The 19914-nt window shown below is 48.9% G+C and overlaps 1 protein-coding gene across 3 annotated transcripts; it reads right to left on the minus strand.

Annotated features, from left to right (window-relative positions):
- Positions 1-621: 621 nt before the first annotated feature.
- BBS1 (Bardet-Biedl syndrome 1) lies at positions 622-19808 on the minus strand. Of its 3 annotated transcripts, none has more exons than XM_025915632.2 (17): positions 19724-19808; positions 19314-19390; positions 19145-19179; positions 15568-15840; positions 15406-15452; positions 15224-15262; positions 15032-15104; positions 12281-12412; positions 11438-11544; positions 9965-10085; positions 9640-9798; positions 8135-8204; positions 7491-7649; positions 4729-4862; positions 3592-3726; positions 2892-2978; positions 622-2663 (listed from the first exon to the last, which is right to left on the minus strand). In XM_025915632.2, the coding sequence occupies exons 1-17, from the start codon at positions 19768-19770 to the stop codon at positions 2577-2579; spliced, it is 1782 nt and encodes a 593-aa protein (XP_025771417.2). In that variant the 5' UTR covers positions 19771-19808; the 3' UTR covers positions 622-2576. The 3 variants fall into 3 exon arrangements, with proteins under 3 accessions (XP_025771417.2, XP_086532954.1, XP_086532955.1); XM_086676828.1 differs by having other exon boundaries at positions 19314-19417; positions 19724-19798; XM_086676829.1 differs by having other exon boundaries at positions 19685-19790.
- Positions 19809-19914: the final 106 nt, after the last annotated feature.

Consider the following 19914-nt stretch of genomic DNA (forward strand, 5'->3'; position numbering starts at 1 on the left):
TCCATGAAAAATTAAAAGGTAATTTAATTATATCCCAATTTTGGCTCTGCAGGGAACAACTTTCATATAGTAAGATAAACAGCCATCTAAACAGTAAGTATCGATTTACCTAAAAAGTGGGGAGAAAAGGCGCAAAGTACTCCACAAGAGAGCTAAAGCCTCGCCTTTTACAATAGGGACCCAAGAGATAGTGTCTAGAATGATAAATCAAGCAAGAGATAAAATTTTAAGCAATTTTATCTTAAAAATATAAGCATATTTTTAAGATAAATAGCTAATGAATACCTGGCTGGCTCAGTCAGTGGAGTATGCGACTCGTGATCTTGGGGTTGAGTTCAAGCCCCACCACTGGATGCAGAGATTACTTAAAAAAATAGCTAAGAGAACTGAAAATGATTGTAGCAAGGGAGCAGTAGTGGGGAATGGGGAGAATTTTCTCGTTATAAACTAATTCCATAGTACTAAGTAGGTACGTGGTTTTAGATAAATACTTTTTTAAAAGATAATAACTTCCCTCATCCCTAATGTACACAATCTCCTGGAGCTCCAACTAGTGAGTGCACTGGGTACCATGCACTGTTCCTGGTTTCATGTTGCTTTATGTATACTTGTCCACATCAGTGCAGTTCATGTATTTTTAGTAATAGATACATAGTATTACATCACACAAACTCTCTTTAGGTGCTGGGCATAGGAAGCTTCTCCACTTCCATCATCATGAATAGCTACAAACTAGACTTGGTGTTCCGAGCTCACACAGTCATCACATGATTGGGGAAGAAGAGATTGTATGGTCATACGGCCCAGTGAAGAGCTAGCCCAGCCCCAGTGACAGAGCTCTAGCGATAAGGGGCTTACTACCTTCTAGAGCAGGCCTTTCCATCTCTGCCAAGCTCTCTTAGGAAGCTCTGCAGGTTAAACCTCCTGCTTCGTCCAACTGTGACTCACTTGGCTTGATCTAGAGACCCTTCACCACCCTGACCCAATTAATCTATGTCTACAAGCGGCCAGGCTCTGCACAGAGGAGGGGGATGGGCTCTTTCTTTGGTCCAAACCCCATCCTTTCTTAACCTGGCCCCAGAATGCATTCCTTGGGAGGGTTTGGGGTAAGCTGAGAGCTGTGTCACCCCAATCCCTTGCTGGGGTCCTGGACAAGAGGTTATTGCCCGGCCATGGCAGTTAGTGTGGGGCCCTTGGTCTCAAGGGCAAAAGCCCTGCAGTTACTCCTGTCAAATCCCCCCTTTCTGGAGTGGAGTCCTCATTTCCTCTAGAGCGGCTGCCAAGCTCACAGGACGCTAGAGCTCAATTTGGTCACAAACTGCCTCATTTTACATGTGGGGAAACTACAGCCTAGAAGGATTTGGTTACTTCCCACAAGGCTGAGGTCCCATATGCTAGGCTGCACCTGGTCATACAAAGGAAAAGACAGGTGCTCAGGGAGCAGGGTTCCTGGCTCCTAAGTGGTTCAAGGTGGCCCTGGTAGCACCAGCCTAACACTGGCCAGGGCTCAGGAGGCACTGAGGTCCGGGACTGTGGGTCTAGGGCCCTTGTGGTCTGAACATGTGCTTTCCCTCAGTCTTTAGCCTCACTCAACACCTCTGGTCCGTGCCTTTCCAGCTAATGCCACTGCCCAGTAAACTTTCCACTTACGTGATTGATCTGGGCTCCAGGGCACAGAAGAGCAGTTCTGGGCTTCTGCCTCCTGTGCCACCTCCCCAGGGCCCGGAAACGCCTCTCCTGTGCACCCCAGTCCCACTTGTGCTCTAACTGAGCCTTCCTCTCCTGGGACGCTCTTTCTGGACACGAGCGACCAAGTCAGGAGCGGCAGTTGTGTGGTGTTCAGAAGCCCGGTGGGGGCGGGGGCCACTAGCTCCTGGCACGGGCGCCCTATGCCTTCCTGGCACCACCTCCTCCCTTGGCGATCTTCATGGAGCATCACAGGCCTGAGACTTTGGCTGAGCCCAAGATTTCAGGAAAGGCCCCTGTGGGGAGGCAACTACTCCCTAGGCTCCCTTGTTTGGCTCACAAGGAGAAATCAGAGAATGTGTTTTGCCTGTAATCTGACCAGCATCAGACAAGCCTCTGGAACCCCAGGGAGCAACAGGGGGCTTGGTCTCACCCAAGAAAAGCCTCTGATTACCCCAGGCCAGGCCGTGGCCAATTCTGGCCTGGGCCTGCAGCAACCCAGGAGTAACGTGCCTACAGAAAGCAGCAAAGGAGAAGGCTGGGCCCGAGCCCCTCATCTCACCTTGACCACTTCAGAGATCTTCCTTCGGCCCTGGGGGTGATTTCTGGACAAAAGTGGGAGGATGAAGGACAGCAGTAGTCCGGTGGGCAAATGGCTGGGTTTTCCTGAGGGGGAAGGAGCTGAACCTCCTGGGTACTCACTGACCTGCTGCTATCGGTCACCCAGCAGTCAGGGTGGTGAGAACGGGGACACTTAGGAGAGGAGAAGGAAACCGTGGCCCCAACACACTGCTGCTCGGGGACTGGGCCATTGACTCTGCCCAGCTGAGTGGAAGTGGCTGAATCTTCCTGGTCCCGATTCTACAGGGGCTTTAACACCAGTCCAGGGGTCAGGCGGCTGCCAGCCCCTCGCTCACGGGCATGTTGATGTGGGCACTCAGGAGGGGTGCACTCTGGCCTTCACGAAGCACCAGCACCTACGGAGGAAGTGCCGTGGCAGTAGGGGCATGCCCCCTTTACTTCCTGCTCCCTGCAAAGGCCAAGCCCAGCCTGGTCTGCACTGGTCCCAGTGACAGGCCACCAGGGCTCTGTCAAAGGGGATGGGGAGGCTGCAGACACCCACCCGGACCTGGCAGCCATGTGGGGGCCTTGTCCACCTCACTCTCACTGTCTCCCCGACGTGGTACCAACAGTGGGCGACCTACCTTGATAATGTCCGAGATGCCCTTGTCACTGAGACTCTCCACAAAGGTCTCTAGTGGGTAGCTGAGCCCTGGCACCAGCAAGGGGACCTGGGTTTGGGGACAGACAGGTAAGGAAATCAGCTCTCATGCCTGGACAGTGTTTGGCAGATTCCAAAGCACTCTCACACCTGCTGTAGCAGCTGAATTCAGCATAGGCCTGGCAGGGCGGGTGGGGCTGATGGGCCCATTCACAGGGCATATGGGTTCAGTGAGGGGAGTGGACGCTCGAGGACCACATGTATGTCCAGGATTAAACTCAGACCAATCTTTCTCAGCCTCTGGTCCTCCCAACTTAGGATCAAATTGGATGTGGGGGGCAAATTAGGCCCTTCACTCTGTGGAAAATTTTCCTTGGGGCAGAAAGAGGCTCCCATTCCCACCGCAGGCATGACTGCGAGGCAGGATGGGCTCTGGGTTCTGGCTCTTCTCCTAGAACCTTCCGTGTGGCTCCTTGAGGCCTCTCTCAGTCCGGGAGAAAAGCAGCCAAGGCAGGTCTTGGGCATTCTCCCCAGGGGAGGACCCTGCCATACCCCAGCCTGGTCTGTGGCTGTGGCCACCTGCCAGCTCCCTCACCACTGACCTGTTAGGGCTCTGTGGGCACCTAATCAGGCCCCAGCCTGGTCTTCCCCTCAATCCATGTCTCAGTGGGGCAGCCCAGTACCTTGAAGAAGGCCCGGGGCAGGGCGTAGAGCACCTCGTTGTACAGGAAGCAGACCAGCAGCCCCAGGATGGGTCGGGCTGCTGAGGTGTTCTGCAGGTGAAGTGTGAGCTTAAAGGTGGGACCCAGGCCCTGAACCTGCGGAGAAGGTGGGGTGGGTGGAGGAAGCCCTTAGGAACAGTGGCCTTGGGCACTGAATCCCATGTGCCCTGGCCCTGTCCTCCTGCTTTGTCATCAATGTTCTCGAGTTACTCTCTTCCAACTGCTCTAATGTATCGTCCTGCCCCTCAAAAGGCCCCTCAGAAGCCCAGAGGCTAGTTCCTGTTTGTACAGGGATCAGCAAAGGCCAAGTGGGGGAAGGGGCTTGATGCAGACTGCACAGGAAGCTGGTCAGAGGCAGAGCTGGCCCAGAGATGAAAGCCCAGCTCCCACCTATGGCCTCACCACTGTCCCTGCTGCTCTCTTCCCAGGATCTGACTTCCTCCCACTCTCACCCTAGGGTAGGCACAGGGATTTCATGTTCCTCCCTTTCATTCTCAGTTGCTTTGTAGCCTCTCCCTCTATCTATCTACTTCCTTTAGGGAAAGAGAAATTGGAAACCCATTTGGGTCAGACAGCACGCCTCTGGGACCCATTTAGCCCAGATGACCTTGAGGTTTCTTGTGTCTGAGTGCAGGGTCTCCTCCTCCCGTGCACGTCTCAGGACTTCCCTTCCCTGTAGCAGGCAGTCCTAGCCCCCAGGCTGCCCACAGTTACTGAAACCAACAGTTTTCTTCCTTGTACCATAGCCGTCAGAGTCCCTCCAGTCCTGGGAAGAAATGTCCCAAGGTGACTACTTGTGTGCCCTGCCCCAAATGCGGGGGCTTGTTTTGAGGCACGGCATGGGCTGAAGGAGCTGGAGAGTGTGGCCCGCTCCACGGCCCGCTGAGGGGAAGAGGCAGCACAGCAGAGGGGAGGAGAGAGAGCACCCTCCTACAGGAAGACAGACACTCGGTCTCTGGGCCTCTGGGAGGGGAGAAAGGGGCACAAGGCCTAGTGGGCTCAGAACTGGCTCTGGGGCTGAGGGGTTCCTACCCACCCTTGCCCTCTGCCCCTCTGGCCCTGAGGTGGCCTGACTGCCCCCTAGCCCTGGGTGCTCACCACAGCGTGCAGCTTGAGGGGCTCCCGGGCTGTCACAGACACAGGATTCAGGCTGGACTCCAGGGCCTGCACGTAGGCGCGGGCAGTCCGGAGGCGCAGCAGGTAGAGGTCGGTCTGGAAGGTCCGGTGCATGGCTGAGGAGAGGCGCACAAAGGGCTGGTGCCGGAGGGAAGGAGGGAAGGAGGGGGCAGAGGCAGGGGAGAGGGTGTCTTGCGCGGGCTGCTGTTCAGACAGCACAAGAGGAAGGCAGGGGCCGCAGGAGCTGGGAACGTGGGAAAGGGAGGACCAAGGTGCAATAGCCTGGCCTCGGTCCGGTGACACTGGACGCCGTGGGCCACACGCTGGCTGCCTCCTGCTTTCTGGTTTCCCACCACCGCACAATCCCACTCTCCGGGATGGCTCCTTCGATTTCGCCCTAAGGGCTAGTGTTCCCTTAAGTCTTGTCCTTGGTCCTCTTCCTCTATGCCCTGCCCCGGCTGGGAGCACTCCACTGAGGAACAGCTTCGAGCTCCTGAGGGTGGGGACTTGTCACTACCGAGGCTGCAGTGCCCCGCTCAGGACCGGGCCCACGTCCACTCTCAGTCCTGCTTCCAGCTGCCTGATGGTCACCACCCGGACGTCCCATCGACATCTCGAACTCAACACCGCGGACACGCACGTCATTCCCCCCGACTCCGTCACTGCGTCCCCATCCACCAACGTGCCCAGGCTCACCTCTCACGGTCACTCATTTGCCAAGGTCTGAGGACTCTTTCTCAAAGCCGCCTCCAGAGCCCATGCCCTCTTCGTTCCCCCCGGGACCCTCTTCCAGGCTTAGCACGCTGGCTTGCCAGTTGGTCCTCGCCCTTCCACGCGTGTCAGGCGCCTCCCACCCCTCAGAGGTCTCATGTCTGGACGTTAGCCTGTTAGCCCATCTATTAGTCTTTCCTTTTTCCTCTAGTACTTTTACGACTTATTTTTAATTTACTCAGAATTCATTTTTGTGTCTGGTATGAAGTAGAGTTCTAACTTTTTTTTTCTAGAAGCATGCAGTCCCAATTATGTTTTGTGGACAGGCTTTCCTTTCCCCACTAATTTGAAACAACACCTTTAACATAAACTGACTTTTCCCATACACGAGGGTCTGTTTCTGGACTTTCTAAATGTGCCCTGGATCGATATCAATCTCCGTATCACACCACAGCTGCTAATTCCTACAGCTTTCTAGTTCATATAGTTCCTACTGCTGAGAGGCTATGTCCCCTCATTCTTTTTTTTTTTTTTTTTAATGTTTATTTATTTGCGGGGGGCGGGGGGGGTGGTAGAGGGAGGGGCAGGGAGAGAATCCCAAGCAGGCTCTGCACCATCAGCCCAGAGCCTGATGAGGGGCTCAAACCCACGATGATGAGATCGTGACCTGAGCCAAAATCAAGAGTCAGATGCTTAACTGACAGAACCACCCAGGCACCCCAAAGGTCCCCTCATTCTTAAATTCCATCCCCCAATTTCTTAGATTTACCGAAAATCAACTGGCAAGTCCTCAAAATAAACCCTATAGGGATTTTCACTGTAACGTTGCTATGTTCCTAGATTAATTTTAGAAGCTGTTAATTAATCAGCAGCTTTAAAGCATTAGGTCGTGCTACCCTGAGAGTCTCATCATTGAAATATTCAGATGGTCTTTTACGTTCTTGAGAGCAGTTTTATAACTTTCTTTCTTAGACTGACATTTTCTAGGGATTTTGTTGCCATTGTGAATGGAAACTTTAGATTTTCCAACTTGGTATATACCAAATTATTGAATTTTGCATATTTTACATTTGGTCACTTTAGAGAACTTCCTAATTATTTCTTGAATGTTTCAATTGCTTCTCTTGGATTCTCTCAGCTACAACAGCCTGCTAGCTCTTTTATCCTCTAATTTACCCTTTAAAACTATCAGCAAGGTCCCTTTATAAGACAGAGCTGGTCGAGTCACTGTATTTTTCGGCTTAACATCTTTCCCAGCCCCCACTACCTAGAATCAACCAAACATCTTAGCTTTGCACTCCAGGCCCTTTCGGAGCCAGCTCTGCCCTGCCTTTCCAGCCCCTGCTCTGGCCCCCCTGGCCTTCCTGCACTACTCCCGCGACCACGTGCAAGATGCCACTTAAATCCAGGTAGGATCCTGTGACTCTACTCACGCCTCTGCCTGAATCTCCCTTCCCTATCCTTCTCTGGCTGGTGGACTTATAATCATTTTAGGGTGAAGTCCAGTGTCACCTCTCTCTGAAGCCTCTCCCAGGCGCCCAGGCAAACTTCCTCACTCTTGTGAGTCTCAACAGCCCTTTGCGGAGACTTCTTCTACATCTGTCACGCATGTGAAATTAGCAAGGTAGACTGAGTTCCTAAGGTAGGGGTCTAAACCTATTTCAAGGCATTTGGCACAAGGCCTGGCATAATCCTGGGTACCGAATGAAGGGAAGAATGAATGAAAGAGCAAGAAAAACTGAATAGGAAAAGGAAGAACCCTGGTCAAATTCAGCTTCTCTCATGAGAATTCCTGCATCTAGAAGCAACTGTTCTCCCCTCTGCATTCGAAGGGCGTGTGCCCTCACCCACAGGATCTCCCACCTTGAGGCAGTTATTGGAGGTAGGGGACACCTCCTAGGCTGTCTCTGGACTTCCAGAGGCAGGAAAGCTGCCTGGTTGCCCAGTGCTTGGGGCACCCAGGCGGGTTCACCCAGTTCTTGCTGCTTTAGAGCAACGGAGAAGGAAGAGGCAGGACCTGGCCTGAGACTCACCGGTGCCAGCCTCCCGCTCTCGCAGCGTCTGATCCACGTAAAGCCGGGTCTTTCGGGGCACGTTGAGTTTCAAGGCCTGGGCTGGTGGGGGGCCCGCCTCACCTCCCCCTTCCACAAACACTGCCGTACGCTTCAGGATCTTGATAATCAGGCCACCGCCTAGGGAAGTGGACAGACAGAAACAGATCTGTCCTCCCCAGTTCTACCCTACATTCCCATTCCTTCCTCCCCAAACAATCTGCCTCATATAGACCCAATTCTGTCCATGTGTGTCTTCCTGCTGAGATTCTGGGTATCTAGAAGGAATAAAGGATGTTTTAATAATGTCCTACTATCCATCCGTTCATTCAGTAGTTACTTATTAACTATTGTGATGTTAATAGTTAATTAACATAATAAATGTTAATTAAATATTGTGATGTCTCCTCAGACACTGAGGAGACTGGGGTGAACTGGAAACACTGGCGCCTGGGAAGTGAAACCAAACTGCTGATGAGCTGGCCTCAGACAGGACATGTGTCTACAAGCCTTGCTTCCCAAACCCAGGCCTGCCTATGCTTCACATCCACATCTTCTTTCCTAGGATCTAGCCTGTCACCTTTGCGTCTAACTCTAAAACTCTTGCCAGGTCTAAGTCTGCTCACCTCGTGTGGTCATGATGAGGGTGTTATCTTCCCGCCCATACCGGCCAAAACAAAGGCTGGTCACTGCATCCTGTGGTGGAGACACCAGGACTTAGTTGGGAAAATACCATGGAGAGGAGAGCAAGACTGAGGTGGAGTGATAAGGCTGGGAGACCCCAGATATGATAGAATAAAGAGATGTGAGGTAAGGCCTGGGGCAATGCTGCCTCTGAAATATTTCCTCTATTTCTCATCTCCCATCCAATCTCACTGCCGCAGTCACAGTTCCAGACTGAATGTCATTGGGCTTCTGGGGTCACCTTTCTAACAGGTCCCCAGCCTGGTCTTTTTCCTTAATCTGTCCTTCACACTGATGCCTTTCAAAAATATAATCAGGATCGTGTCTATTTTCTGCCAAAAAAATTCCCATGGCTTTTGTCCTCCTGGTTAGAACAACTTAAGGCCTTCCACATCAGACTCCAACCTCCCTTTACTGTCCCTCTCCTCTTTACCCTCCTCCCACCCCTACAGCAGGCCTATAGTTCAAACCAACTGCTCTCAAACTTTACACATACACACACACACACACGTTTCACATGTGATATAACCTGAGCTTTCTTTCCTTTTTAATGCTTATTTATTTTTGAGAGATAGAGAGAGAGAGAGAGAGAGAGAGACAGACAGACAGAGTATGAGCAGGCAAGGGGTAGAGAGAGAGGGAGACGCAGAATCCGAAGCAGACTCCAGGCTCTGAGCTGTCAGCACAGAGCTCGACGTGGGGCTCGAACCCACGAACTGTGAGATCATGACCTGAGCTGAAGTTGGACGCTTAACTGACTGAGCTATCCCGGTGCCCCTCTTTTTCTTTTCTTAAGTAGGTTCCACGCCCAATGTGGGGCTTAAATTTCCGACCCTGAGATCAAGAGTCACGTGCTCTACCCAGCCAGCCAGGTGCCCCCTCTGAGCTTTCTTTTTTATGTTGCTGGTTGTGGCCCGTTAAATTAATTTAATGACCCACAACTTAGTGTTTGAAAAACTCTAATCCAAATTCCTCAAGCCACCTGTATTCCTTAATCAAGAACATTCATGCCTCTCAGCCTTTGTTCATGCTGTTTTCAGTCTGGAATATTCTTTATGTATTCACTTGGCAAATTGTTTCAAGGCCCAGAGGAACTGTCACTTGCTATGAAATGGCTTGTGAGTTCCACCCCCATTTATCCTTCACCACCCCCACCCCCCCCCCCCCCAGTTGCTAGGCCCCTCTGTGCTTTTTCAGTACTTTGTTCCGCTTTAGACTTGCTTGTATTTGAATTAGCGGTGTCTCTGGCTAGCTGTCATCTTAAATTATAAATTCCCTGAAGGCAGGATTTAGACATTGTTTTATCCCCCACATGGGCTGTGCACATGAGATGCTCAACAAATGTTTCTGAGATACATCAAAAGTCAAGGGCATCAGGTGGGGATCAGGAGAGGCAGCTAAGAAGCCCCAGAGGTGGGACCAGAACAAAGCGGAGTCAGCAGCTCACCGGGGTGCGGATGACATTGAGCAGGGTCTTATCACGGTAAATGCGGACTTCTCCATTGGCCAGCCCAGCCATGACGGCCTGCAGGCCCCGGGAGTGCTGCTCCAGGAGATTCATGGTCAAGATGGCTGCTGGCATTTGCACTGTCCACAGCTTTTTACCCTGGGAGAGAAGAGCTTCTTACCCTGGGAGCGTTCAGGACACAGTGTGGAAAGAAGGGGTGGCTGGAGTTGCAGGGAAAGAGACACCAGAAGGAATCGCTTGCTAAGGGGGACCAGAGACACATACATGGAGGGGCTGGGGGGTGATGCTTGCCCAAAGGCCACACCTTGTGGGTGAAGCCATGCAGGCTGTCTTGGGTGCTGCCCACCACCAGGACCTTGTGTACCCGGACAAGCCCCACAGGCTGGGCGCTCAGCTCGATGCAGTACTTGGGGCGCTTGGAGTCTCTGTGGAATAAAGACACACTCTCCAAGCTCCAAAGCCTCTCTAAGCCTCGCCTTCCCTGGCTGACACTCCTCTTTCTAAGCCCCACAGACTATCCCTGAAGGAACCTGGGCCCCAAAGTAGATGACCATAGTATTGTTTCCACGTTTACCACTTAGCAGCTGTGTGACCTTGGATAACATGAAGTGTGTTTTCTTTCCCAGTCTCCCTGCTGCCTTTACTACAGTGATTTGTGTGATGACCTGGCATTTAATGGTTTACAGTGAGTGTACTCAGGCTAGGTGAAGTGCCACTGGACTTAGGCAGTGTAGCAATTTATCAGAAATGCATGAGAAGTCTGCTATGTGTAGATGCACTGTTTTCAGTTTCCCAGCTTCTAAATCTTAGTTTCTCTTATCAAGAAAGTAGGGGTAATTTCTGCCTACTAATCACAGGCTATGGCTCCCCTTTCTTCATATGATGGCCATCAGATGATCATATCCCATCTGATGACCCATCCGAGAGCCTCCCTCTGGTCTCTGGTCCTCCTTCCAATCTACTCTCCACCCAGCAGAGTAATCTCTTAAAAATATAAATGGCTCATAGTAGTCTTCTGATTAAACCCCATGAGAGTTTTCAAACTCAAAATCTTTATCATGTCCTAACAGGCCATGCCTGGTCTGCACACATCTCTTTCCACCCTCCCCGCTGACCATCAAGCTTGAGGAGCACATGGCAATGTCTTTTCTATCTTGAATTTGCTTAAGTTTTCTCTGCTTACAACACTTCTTCCCCACTTTTGGAATAACTGGCTCCTTCTTAACCTTCCAAATTATCTCCACAGACAGGTGTTCACTGATCACCTTGGCCCTATTATTTTTGCCCACTGAGCTTGCATTTTTCCTCCAAAGCATGCATCCAATTCGAAATACATCTTGCTTTGTTGACTTTAACATCTGTCTTCCCCTGAGGGCAGGGCCTATGCTTAGTTTATATCATTTAGCAATACATCCTCTATGCTTTACATAATGCTTAAAACATGGTAGGTGCTCCAAAATATTTCTTTAATTAGAAAATGATTATCAGCCTAAAGCATAAAGAAGTGTCACATACCTATAAAGCAATACAGCAAATGGGAGGCTGTTTTTGTTTCTTCCATCACTGACTGCACTGCTCACGTGCTACAGCCACCTCACCCAGTCTCTCACTTTGCCTGCTCATCACACAAGCCTGCAGGTGGCCCCCTATGCACGTGAGCTCACCTTCCTAGCCAAGTTCCCAGCTCTTTCCACTCCCAAATACCAGCCCCAAAGCCCCTGAAACCAGCCAGTTTCGGAGATGTTCCTTCTGGCCCCACACACCACGATGCAGTTACCTTCTCAGGATATAGATGTTCCCGTTGCGGCAGGCAGCAGCAAGCCGGAACTCCACATCAAACTGGCCGGAAACATCCAGGAAGACGGGGACGCTGGGTAGGCTCATCTGCAAAGGAGAGGCTCAAACATCCCAATTTTTCTGGTGCCCATCCTTCCCTACCTTGAAATAACGCCTGTGAGTTGGTTCCTTGTCCAAAGTCCCAATCTCCTCATTGTCACCCTGCTGGTCACAGTTTTTGTATACTTTTCCCGGACGGAAACTCGGCAACAGTTTTGTCTATACCTTTGACAAAACTACGCCACTTCTAGGAATGTACCCTAAAGACGTATTTAGATAAACATGCACAGGGGTTTGGGCAAGGAGGCCTACTGCACTGGTGCTGACAGTAGTGAAAACTGAAAACAATGTAAACATACAGTGAGTGATAAGGTAAATAAATTATGGTCCATTTATATAATGGATGTTGTGTGGCCTTTAAAGAAGCTAATGTCGTTTTATTCAGATATAGAAAGACACTGATGAGTTCCTAGTATGTGAAAAGAGCAGGTTACGTGATCCTTACCACAAAGCCGTTTTTGTAAAAAAAAATTTATTTATGAGTTATATATCTGTGTCTCAATATAAAAATGTCCAGAAAGACATGGCAAAACTTTAATAGTAGATATTGTGGGTGGTGGTATTTTTGGACATATACTTTTTTCTTTATGCTCATCTACATTTTATAATTTTTCTACAATGTGTATCACCAAGAACTAGGGGCAGGAGATGGGGGAGGGAGTAGAGGGAGGGAATGCAGCCTGGGCCTCAGCTGTGCCGAGGGCCTGGCCCCATACTGACTGACCTTGGCCAAAATGATGAAGGCCTCCGGGTCCAACACCAGGAGCTCCTTGTTCTCAGTGCCCAGCACCAGGCAGGAAACCGCATCCTCGTCAGCCAGGTTCTTCTTCAAGGTGGTCATGGTGGTGATGACTGTCTGTAGAAGAACTCCAGGAGTCAGCCAGGGGGTCCCCACCCACCATCCCCACAGATACCCCAAGGAAATCACGGGAGGGAAGAAAGAGAGCAAAGGAGGAGGAAGAGTATCAGAGATGTGATGTAAGTTTTATGTACAAAAGTATTTATGGCAACAAACCTAACTTTTTTTTTTTTCAAAAAAATTTTTTTGATATTTATTTATTTTAGAGACAGAGCACAAGCCGGGGAGGGACAGAGAGAGCCAGAGACAGAATCCAAAGCAGGCTGCAGGCTCTGAGCTGTCAGCACAGAGCCCAATGTGGGGCTTGAACCCACGAACCATGAGCCTGAGCCGAAGGCAGACACCCAACCGACTGAGCCACTCAGGTGCCCCAGCAACAAACTTAACTTTCTAACAACAGAGAACTGTTTAAGTCAATTACAAATTTCCATCTGATCAAAAACCACATAGTCATTAAAGAAAAATCACACTTTTAAAAGAAGATTCAATGATAGAGAAAACACTTCTAATGTATTCAGAGAAAAAATGGGTAAAATGTTATGTTAGTATAATCCTCGTTTAAAAACATATGAATAAAAAAGCACATGCTGGCAGGTGAAACTCATATTTACTCAAATTGGTTCTATCTGGACAATGAAATCACAGGTAATGTTTAATTTCTTCATTGTGCTTTTGTAGAATTTCTACAGTGGGCACATGTTCCTTTTATAATTGTGATTGGAGAGAAAACTTTTATTTTTTATTTATTTTTAATGTTTATTTATTTTTGAGAGAGAGACAGAGTGTGAGCGGGGGAGGGGCAGAGAGAGAGGGAGACACAGAATCTGAAGCAGGCTCTGGGCTCTGAGCTGTCAGCACAGAGCTTACACTGACATGGGGCTCGAACTCATGAACTACAAGACCATGACCTGAGGACGCTTAACCGACTGGGCCACCCAGGCTCCCCTGGAGAGAAAACTTTTAAAAGAGAAGAGGATGATCTCTTTTTTAGAAATTTGTCCTATGAAAATAATTTAGCAGGACCAAAATTTTCTCTGGATAAAACTGCTCATTGTGTCTTTTTTTTTAATGTTTGTTTTTATTTATTTTGAGAGAGAGAGAGAGTATGCATGAGCAGTGGAGGGGCAGAGAGAGAGGGAGGGAATCCTAAGCAGGCTCTGTGCTGTCAGCACAAAGCCTGACTCAGGGCTTGATCTCACAAACGGTGAGATCATAACCTGAGCCAAAATGAAGAATCAGACACTCAACCAACTGAGCCACCTACGCAACCCATGTGATTATCTTTAAGATTAAAAAAGAGGAATCATTCTCAATGCCTAGTGGAAAGAAAAAGGTTACAGAAATGTGGATGTTAATGGTTCCCAATTATATAGCCATGACATATATCTTGGAAAGATTGCCTCACTCCCCTAAACTGCATCTTTGAAGCAATAATTAATTCATTTCATGATTTTATACGTACTCAAAGATACTGACACCAGTGGATTTAAGCTGCTGATCAGCAGGAGAAAACAATATTTCCCACAGAATTGGTCTAAGGCTAGCCAAAAGCTGAGGCATGCGTTGGCCAATGTGTTGGCTCAAGTGGCTTCTACAGGAAGTGGAAGGTTCCCATGAGGCTTTCAAAAATGCAGAGAACAGCTCTGGGATGGGACTGAAGGTCAGCCCCTAGGTCAGGAATCACTAGAGTTTACTGAACAGGTTCATCAATAAAACCATTAAAATGATAATTAAGAAAAATATGAAGTGAACAAAAGGGATACATTTCTTAGCTAATGACCTATATGTGAACAGTTACATAAACTAAGAATGAAATAATTGACAATTAAGGAAATAATCAAGGGGCCATTAAGAATGGAGTTCTTTTCTTTAAATTTAAACCTTTTTTAAAAATTTATTTGAGAGAGAGAGAGAGAGAGAGAACAAATGGGGGTGAGGGGCAAAGGGAGAGAGGGGGAGAGGGGGAGAGAGGGACAGGGGGAGGGAGGGAGGGAGGGAGAGAGGGAGGGAGAGAGAGAGAGAGAGAGAGAGAGAGAGAGAGAGAGAGAGAATCTCAAGCAGGCTCCACACTCAGTGCAGAGCCCAACATGGGGCTTGATCCCACAACCCTGAGATCGTGACCAGAGCTGAAATCAAGAGTCGGATGCTCAACTGACTAAGCCACCCAGGTGCCCCAAGAATGGAGTTCTTAAATACTGTTTAAATGCTCAAGATATAATGTTACATACTCAAGGAAAACAAATTATAAAGCATATTTGTAAGAAAATGTACCAAAATGGTAAGAATAAGTACCACTGGGTAGTAAGATTATAGTCATTTCTCCTTTATACTTCTCTTTATTCTCTAATGAAAATATGTTATCTTTACTCTTAAGAGAAGAAAATGTATGTAAAGTTCTATAACTACATATGTTAATTCAAAGCTGCCACTGTTGACTGGAAACGTAAGGCCCTGCAGCTTTGTGACCATTACGTGTGGCAGGGGCTGGAAAGGAAACTATAAAGTGACACTAGTGGGGGTTGGTTGTAGAATTTACCACTGATCTTTAAAAAAATGAGGTCTTTAAAAAAATTGCCGACCTTTTTTATAGGGAAATAAAGAGCGAAGGGGCATTACCTGCCGCTTGATGGACTTGGATTTGTGCTGGCTCACAAATGCCTCCATTTCTCTCAGCTCCAGCTGTAGAAACCTGCACACACAGAGAACTGGCACCTGCATGCCCTGGGCCTACTTCCCTCCACAGGCCATTCCACAGCCACTCCCTCCCCCTGGAGCTTCTGGAGCCCCGGTCCTCCACAGGGCCCTTACCTGAGTGACTGTACCGACAAAGGCACCTCTGCCTTCTCCCTGAAAGGAGAGGGGCAATCGTGGCAGATTTAGTTGAGGAACAGGGCCCTGGGGTTCAGACCAAGCACGGGAGGGATGAAGGAGAAGGGGTGGGGGGTTAAGGGAGGGGTGGGAGGCATATGAAGGGGAAAGTGGGCTCTCACCGGATGCCTTCCAGCATCTCCTTCAGCGTCAAGGGGTCAATCCGGTCCTGTGACAGCAAGGGAATAAGGTTAAGTCTGTGAGCTCCAGAGGCAGGCAGGGAATGAGGATGACTCAGTGGCGGCCATCTTTGCCTTCTCATTCCCATCCCCGACATCACTTACCTCCTTGGCCTGGTTCCAAAGATCTTGTTCCAGGGGGTTTGGCGGCAACTGGGGCAGGCTGAACTTGAAGTAGGGCCTAAGATTCTTATACACATACACACAAGGGCCTGAAGCGAGTGCCAGAGCTGGTGTCCGGGGTTCATGTTGCTCCATAAGGAAGGTGGCGGCCGCAGCTGGCAGTGCAGGTAATGGGCTTTCAGTCAGCACTGTGGGTCCTTTGAGCACCTTCAGGCGGGGATGCTGCCCACCTGGGCCAAGATCCCCCACCACCAGCTGTAGAAAGAGGCTGGCTTATTTCAGGCTCAGGGTCTAAAGACCTCTCCACTGACCCCCTTCTTGGGCTTAGCCTTTTTGCCAGTGCACATTCATTCACTCCTATATCAATGCACCAAAGGTGTGGGGCACGGAGACTCTGCAAAAAGGCTTGCAAGTTATATGACCTTGGGAGAGTTGATTAAACTTCCTGAGCCTCAGTTTTCCTACCCACAAAATGGGAATATCTATCTCATGACACTTGTAGTGAAAATCAAATGAGGTAATGAATTAAGCAACCCGGTGAAGGCTAGTGAGGAGTAGGTGGCAGATGATGTTTTCGTTACTCATTTGGGAATCACTTCTTCAGAGCCTGCTCCATGCCAGGCACTATTCTAGACAGTGGACAGTGGCTAAAGTCAGTGAGGTGCTGGAAACTCATATCTGGGCCTCTGAAGCCTGGCTTCCAAGTGGGAAGAGAGCACAAGCATGCATGCAGACAGGATGTGCTCTGTGGACAGAGAGAAGAACCAAGCTCCCCAGTCTCTCTTTTCCACCCTCCAAACTATCCTCCAAGCTACTGTGTCTGCCAAGCAAGCCCATTCTCCCAAGTGAGGCCTTCAAGGCCTCTCTGATCTGGTTTCCAACCTGTTTTCCATCACCTTCCAATCCATGCTATTCTCCAGCCAGGATGGGGGCTGCCACAGAGCATCTGGATTCTGAGAATGTACAGTGTGCCAGGAGCCACAGCAGGCACTACATGGATCCTTTCATTTAGTCCTTTCAACAACTCCTGGGATAGGTACTATTATTAGCCCCATTGCACAGATGGGGAAGCTGTGACTTAGAGATGTTAGGTAAAAGTCACTCAAGCAAGTGGCAGAGCTCGGACTGGAATCTAGGTCTGTCTGAGTCTAAACCAGTGGTATTGACTACTATTTTACTTCCTTACTTACTTATTTATAGAGTTTGAGTGTGCGTGAGCAGGGGAGGGGCAGAGAGAGATGGAAAGAGAAAGGATCCCAAGCAGACAGCACTGAGCCCGACTCGGGGCTTGAACTCACAAACTATGAGATCCTGACCTTAGCCGAAATCAAGAGTTGGACACTTAACCTAATGAACCACCCAGGTGCCCAACTAGTACTTTTATTGGCTTTCCCTTTCTAACTTCAAATTTACTCTTTCAAAATGTGCTATAAACTTCCAAGTCTCTGTGCCTCTACTTGTGCTGTTCCCTCTGACTGGAATGCTTCCCCCCTCCCCTCTTCCATACCTTCTTGATACATTTCTTTCATCCTTCAACACCCAGTTCACATGTTACTGCCTCCTGGTGCCTCCAGATAGATTTCACTATTCTCTCCCTGCTGCTCCCATAATACTTTCCATATGTTCAATTTTAACATCCTTTTGTTTACTCCATAAAAATTTACTGAGTACCCAATTTGGGCCAGGCACTGGGCTAGATTCTGGGAATCAACAAACTAGCTCTTAAAAGTTATTTCACAAAAGCATCGAATATTTCACATTAGTTATTGGAGCTGTGATTTCTATACCTTTCACTGCTATAAATCCAGTGCCAAGCACACACTAGGTATTCAGTCCATATCGATGGATAAATTAAGGGCAGTGTCTGTATCTCTTCCCGACTGTGTACTGATTCATTTCTTTTTTTTTTAAGCATAGTTTTTTTTTTTTTAATTTTTTAAGTCTTTATTTATTTTTGAGAGAGAGACCAAGTGTGAACAGGGGAAGGGCAAGGAGAGGGAGACACAGAATCTGAAGCAGGCTCCAGGCTCTGAGCTGTCAACACAGAGCCCAATGTGGGGCTTGAACTCACAAACTGTGAGACCATGACCTGAGCCGCTCAGATGCGGAACCGACTGAGCTACCCAGGCACCCCCTGATTCATTTCTGACTTTAGTGTCTGCATAATGCCTGACAGACAGTAGAGGTTCACTGCACACTTGCCAAACTGCAGAATGCTTTAAGGACAGGAATTGGGGGCATATGTCCACCGAATTCTCCTGTACTCTCCGTGAAGGGTAGGGTTCCAGACCTATCTTCTAACTGCCCAAATAACATGCCCACTGCGGGTTCAGTGCCCATGGTTGAGCCATAGTGGAACAAACACATGACTGGGAATGCAACCAGACCCAGGTCTGCCACTTTTTACAAACTCACTAAGCTTATTCAGTCTGAATCTATTTTCCCATTAACAAATTGGGAATAAATATGTATGTATGTATGTATGTATGTGAAAATGCTCAAAGAGGGTCTACTCCAGAAATGGACACTCAATATATGTTAACCCACTTTAAGCCCCAAATATTTCTCAATCTTTTAAAAACCTGTACCTTTAATTTTAAAATTTATTTATTTATATTTTATTTATCTTTATGTTTTTATTAAACTTATAATTTAACCTTTTTATTATTTAAAGTTTTCAGTCATATACAAAAGCAGAGAGATTAATATAATGAACCCCCAAATACCATCCAGTTTCAATAATTAGTAACTCATGGCTAATCTTAAAATCTATGCTCATTATTTTTAATTTTTAATGTTTACTTATTTTTGAGAGACAGAGACAGAGCATGAGTAGGGAAGGGGCAGACAGAGAGGGAGACACAGAATCCAAACAAAGCAGGCTCTAGGCTCTGAGGTGTCAGCACAGAGCCTGACATGAGGCTCAAACCCATGAACTATGAGATCATGACCTGAGCTGAAGTCGGACGCTTAACCAACTGAGCCACCCAGGCACCCCTATTTATTTATTATTTTAGAGAGAGGGAGAGCATGCAAGCGGTGGAGGGAGCAGAAAAAGAGAGAGACAGAATCCCAAGTAGGCTATACTCAGTGCAGAGCCCTAGGTGGGACTCCATCCCATGACCCTGGGATCACTACCTGAGCCAAAAACAACAGTCGGACATCAACGACTGAGCCAATCAGATGCCCCTTGCCCTTTTAATAAACATAAAGCTCTCTCTTCCTTCCCTTCTACTTGCTCTCCAGATTCCAACGCCCCACTCCCAACCAACGGATGTGCCCTTCCAGCAAGGAATTATGTCAAGTTAACAAAATTAAGAGGCTTTGTCTTGGTAGAATCCCCAGCAGCATTTTGTTCTGCTTTGCTTTCTGCAGTCTGTATTCTGAAATCAACAAGTCCTCTTCACCGTCCACATAAAAATAAAATTTAACACTAAATGTACTTTTTCAGGGTACATGAGCTCCAGATTACGCTGAACTCCTTTGGAGCCATCAGGAAACCTCATTTCTGATATCTCCCCACCCCCCAATTCTCTTTCAGCTGAGGGGATATGCTTACCTTGTACTCCCCATCCCCATGCAAATCTGCCAGCGCTGGAAAACACAAAAGGGCCATAAACCGGGGTTTCAGAAGCTTTGAGGCTTCACTACAGAACCATTATTTGACCCCTCCACCCCACCCCACTCCCCCCACCCAGAAGCAGGGGTTCCTGGTCCCAGAGACTCACCCAGGCAGCTGGAAAAGGTGTGGATGTTGGCCACGGGGTCGTAGTGTGCGTCCAGCCATTTCGAACTGGCCTCGTTGCTGGGAGAGGAGGGAAAGAGTTGGGCGCTGAGTCCCAAGGGAGAGTAAGAAAACTTTGAGGGGGCTAGTCTCAGAGTGAAGTGTGTAGGGCGCTCTGAAATGGGGATACAGAACCTCTGGGTCCAAGTCCAGGCTCCACCACAGGCTCCCTGAGTGACCCCGAGTCACACACACACGCATATTCACTCCTTGGGCCTGTTTCCCTACTTGATCCCTAAAATCCGTTCAAGGACACCCGGTGCCTTCCGAGAACCGCAGGTGCCCAGATCCCAGGACCCAAGACCCCCTCTTTACATTTATAGGAAAGGAGGCCTCGAAGACCCCGGCCTTCACCTCTCAGCTCGGCCGCAGTCGGAATCAGACGAAGACGCAGCAGCCATCTTCGCAGACGTCGCCTTGGCAACCGGCTTCGGCCAGCCGCCGCGCAACGCCCAATAACGCCCGGGCTCGGGGAAGCGCGCGTACAAAGGTTCCGGGCACTCAGCTTTCCGGCCCAGGGCAGGGAGGTCACCGTGCGGTAGACG

The sequence above is a fragment of the Puma concolor genome, chromosome D1, assembly GCF_028749965.1.
Source record: "Puma concolor isolate L17-30 chromosome D1, mPumCon1.1.hap2, whole genome shotgun sequence".
NCBI classification, from domain to species: Eukaryota; Metazoa; Chordata; class Mammalia; order Carnivora; family Felidae; genus Puma; species Puma concolor.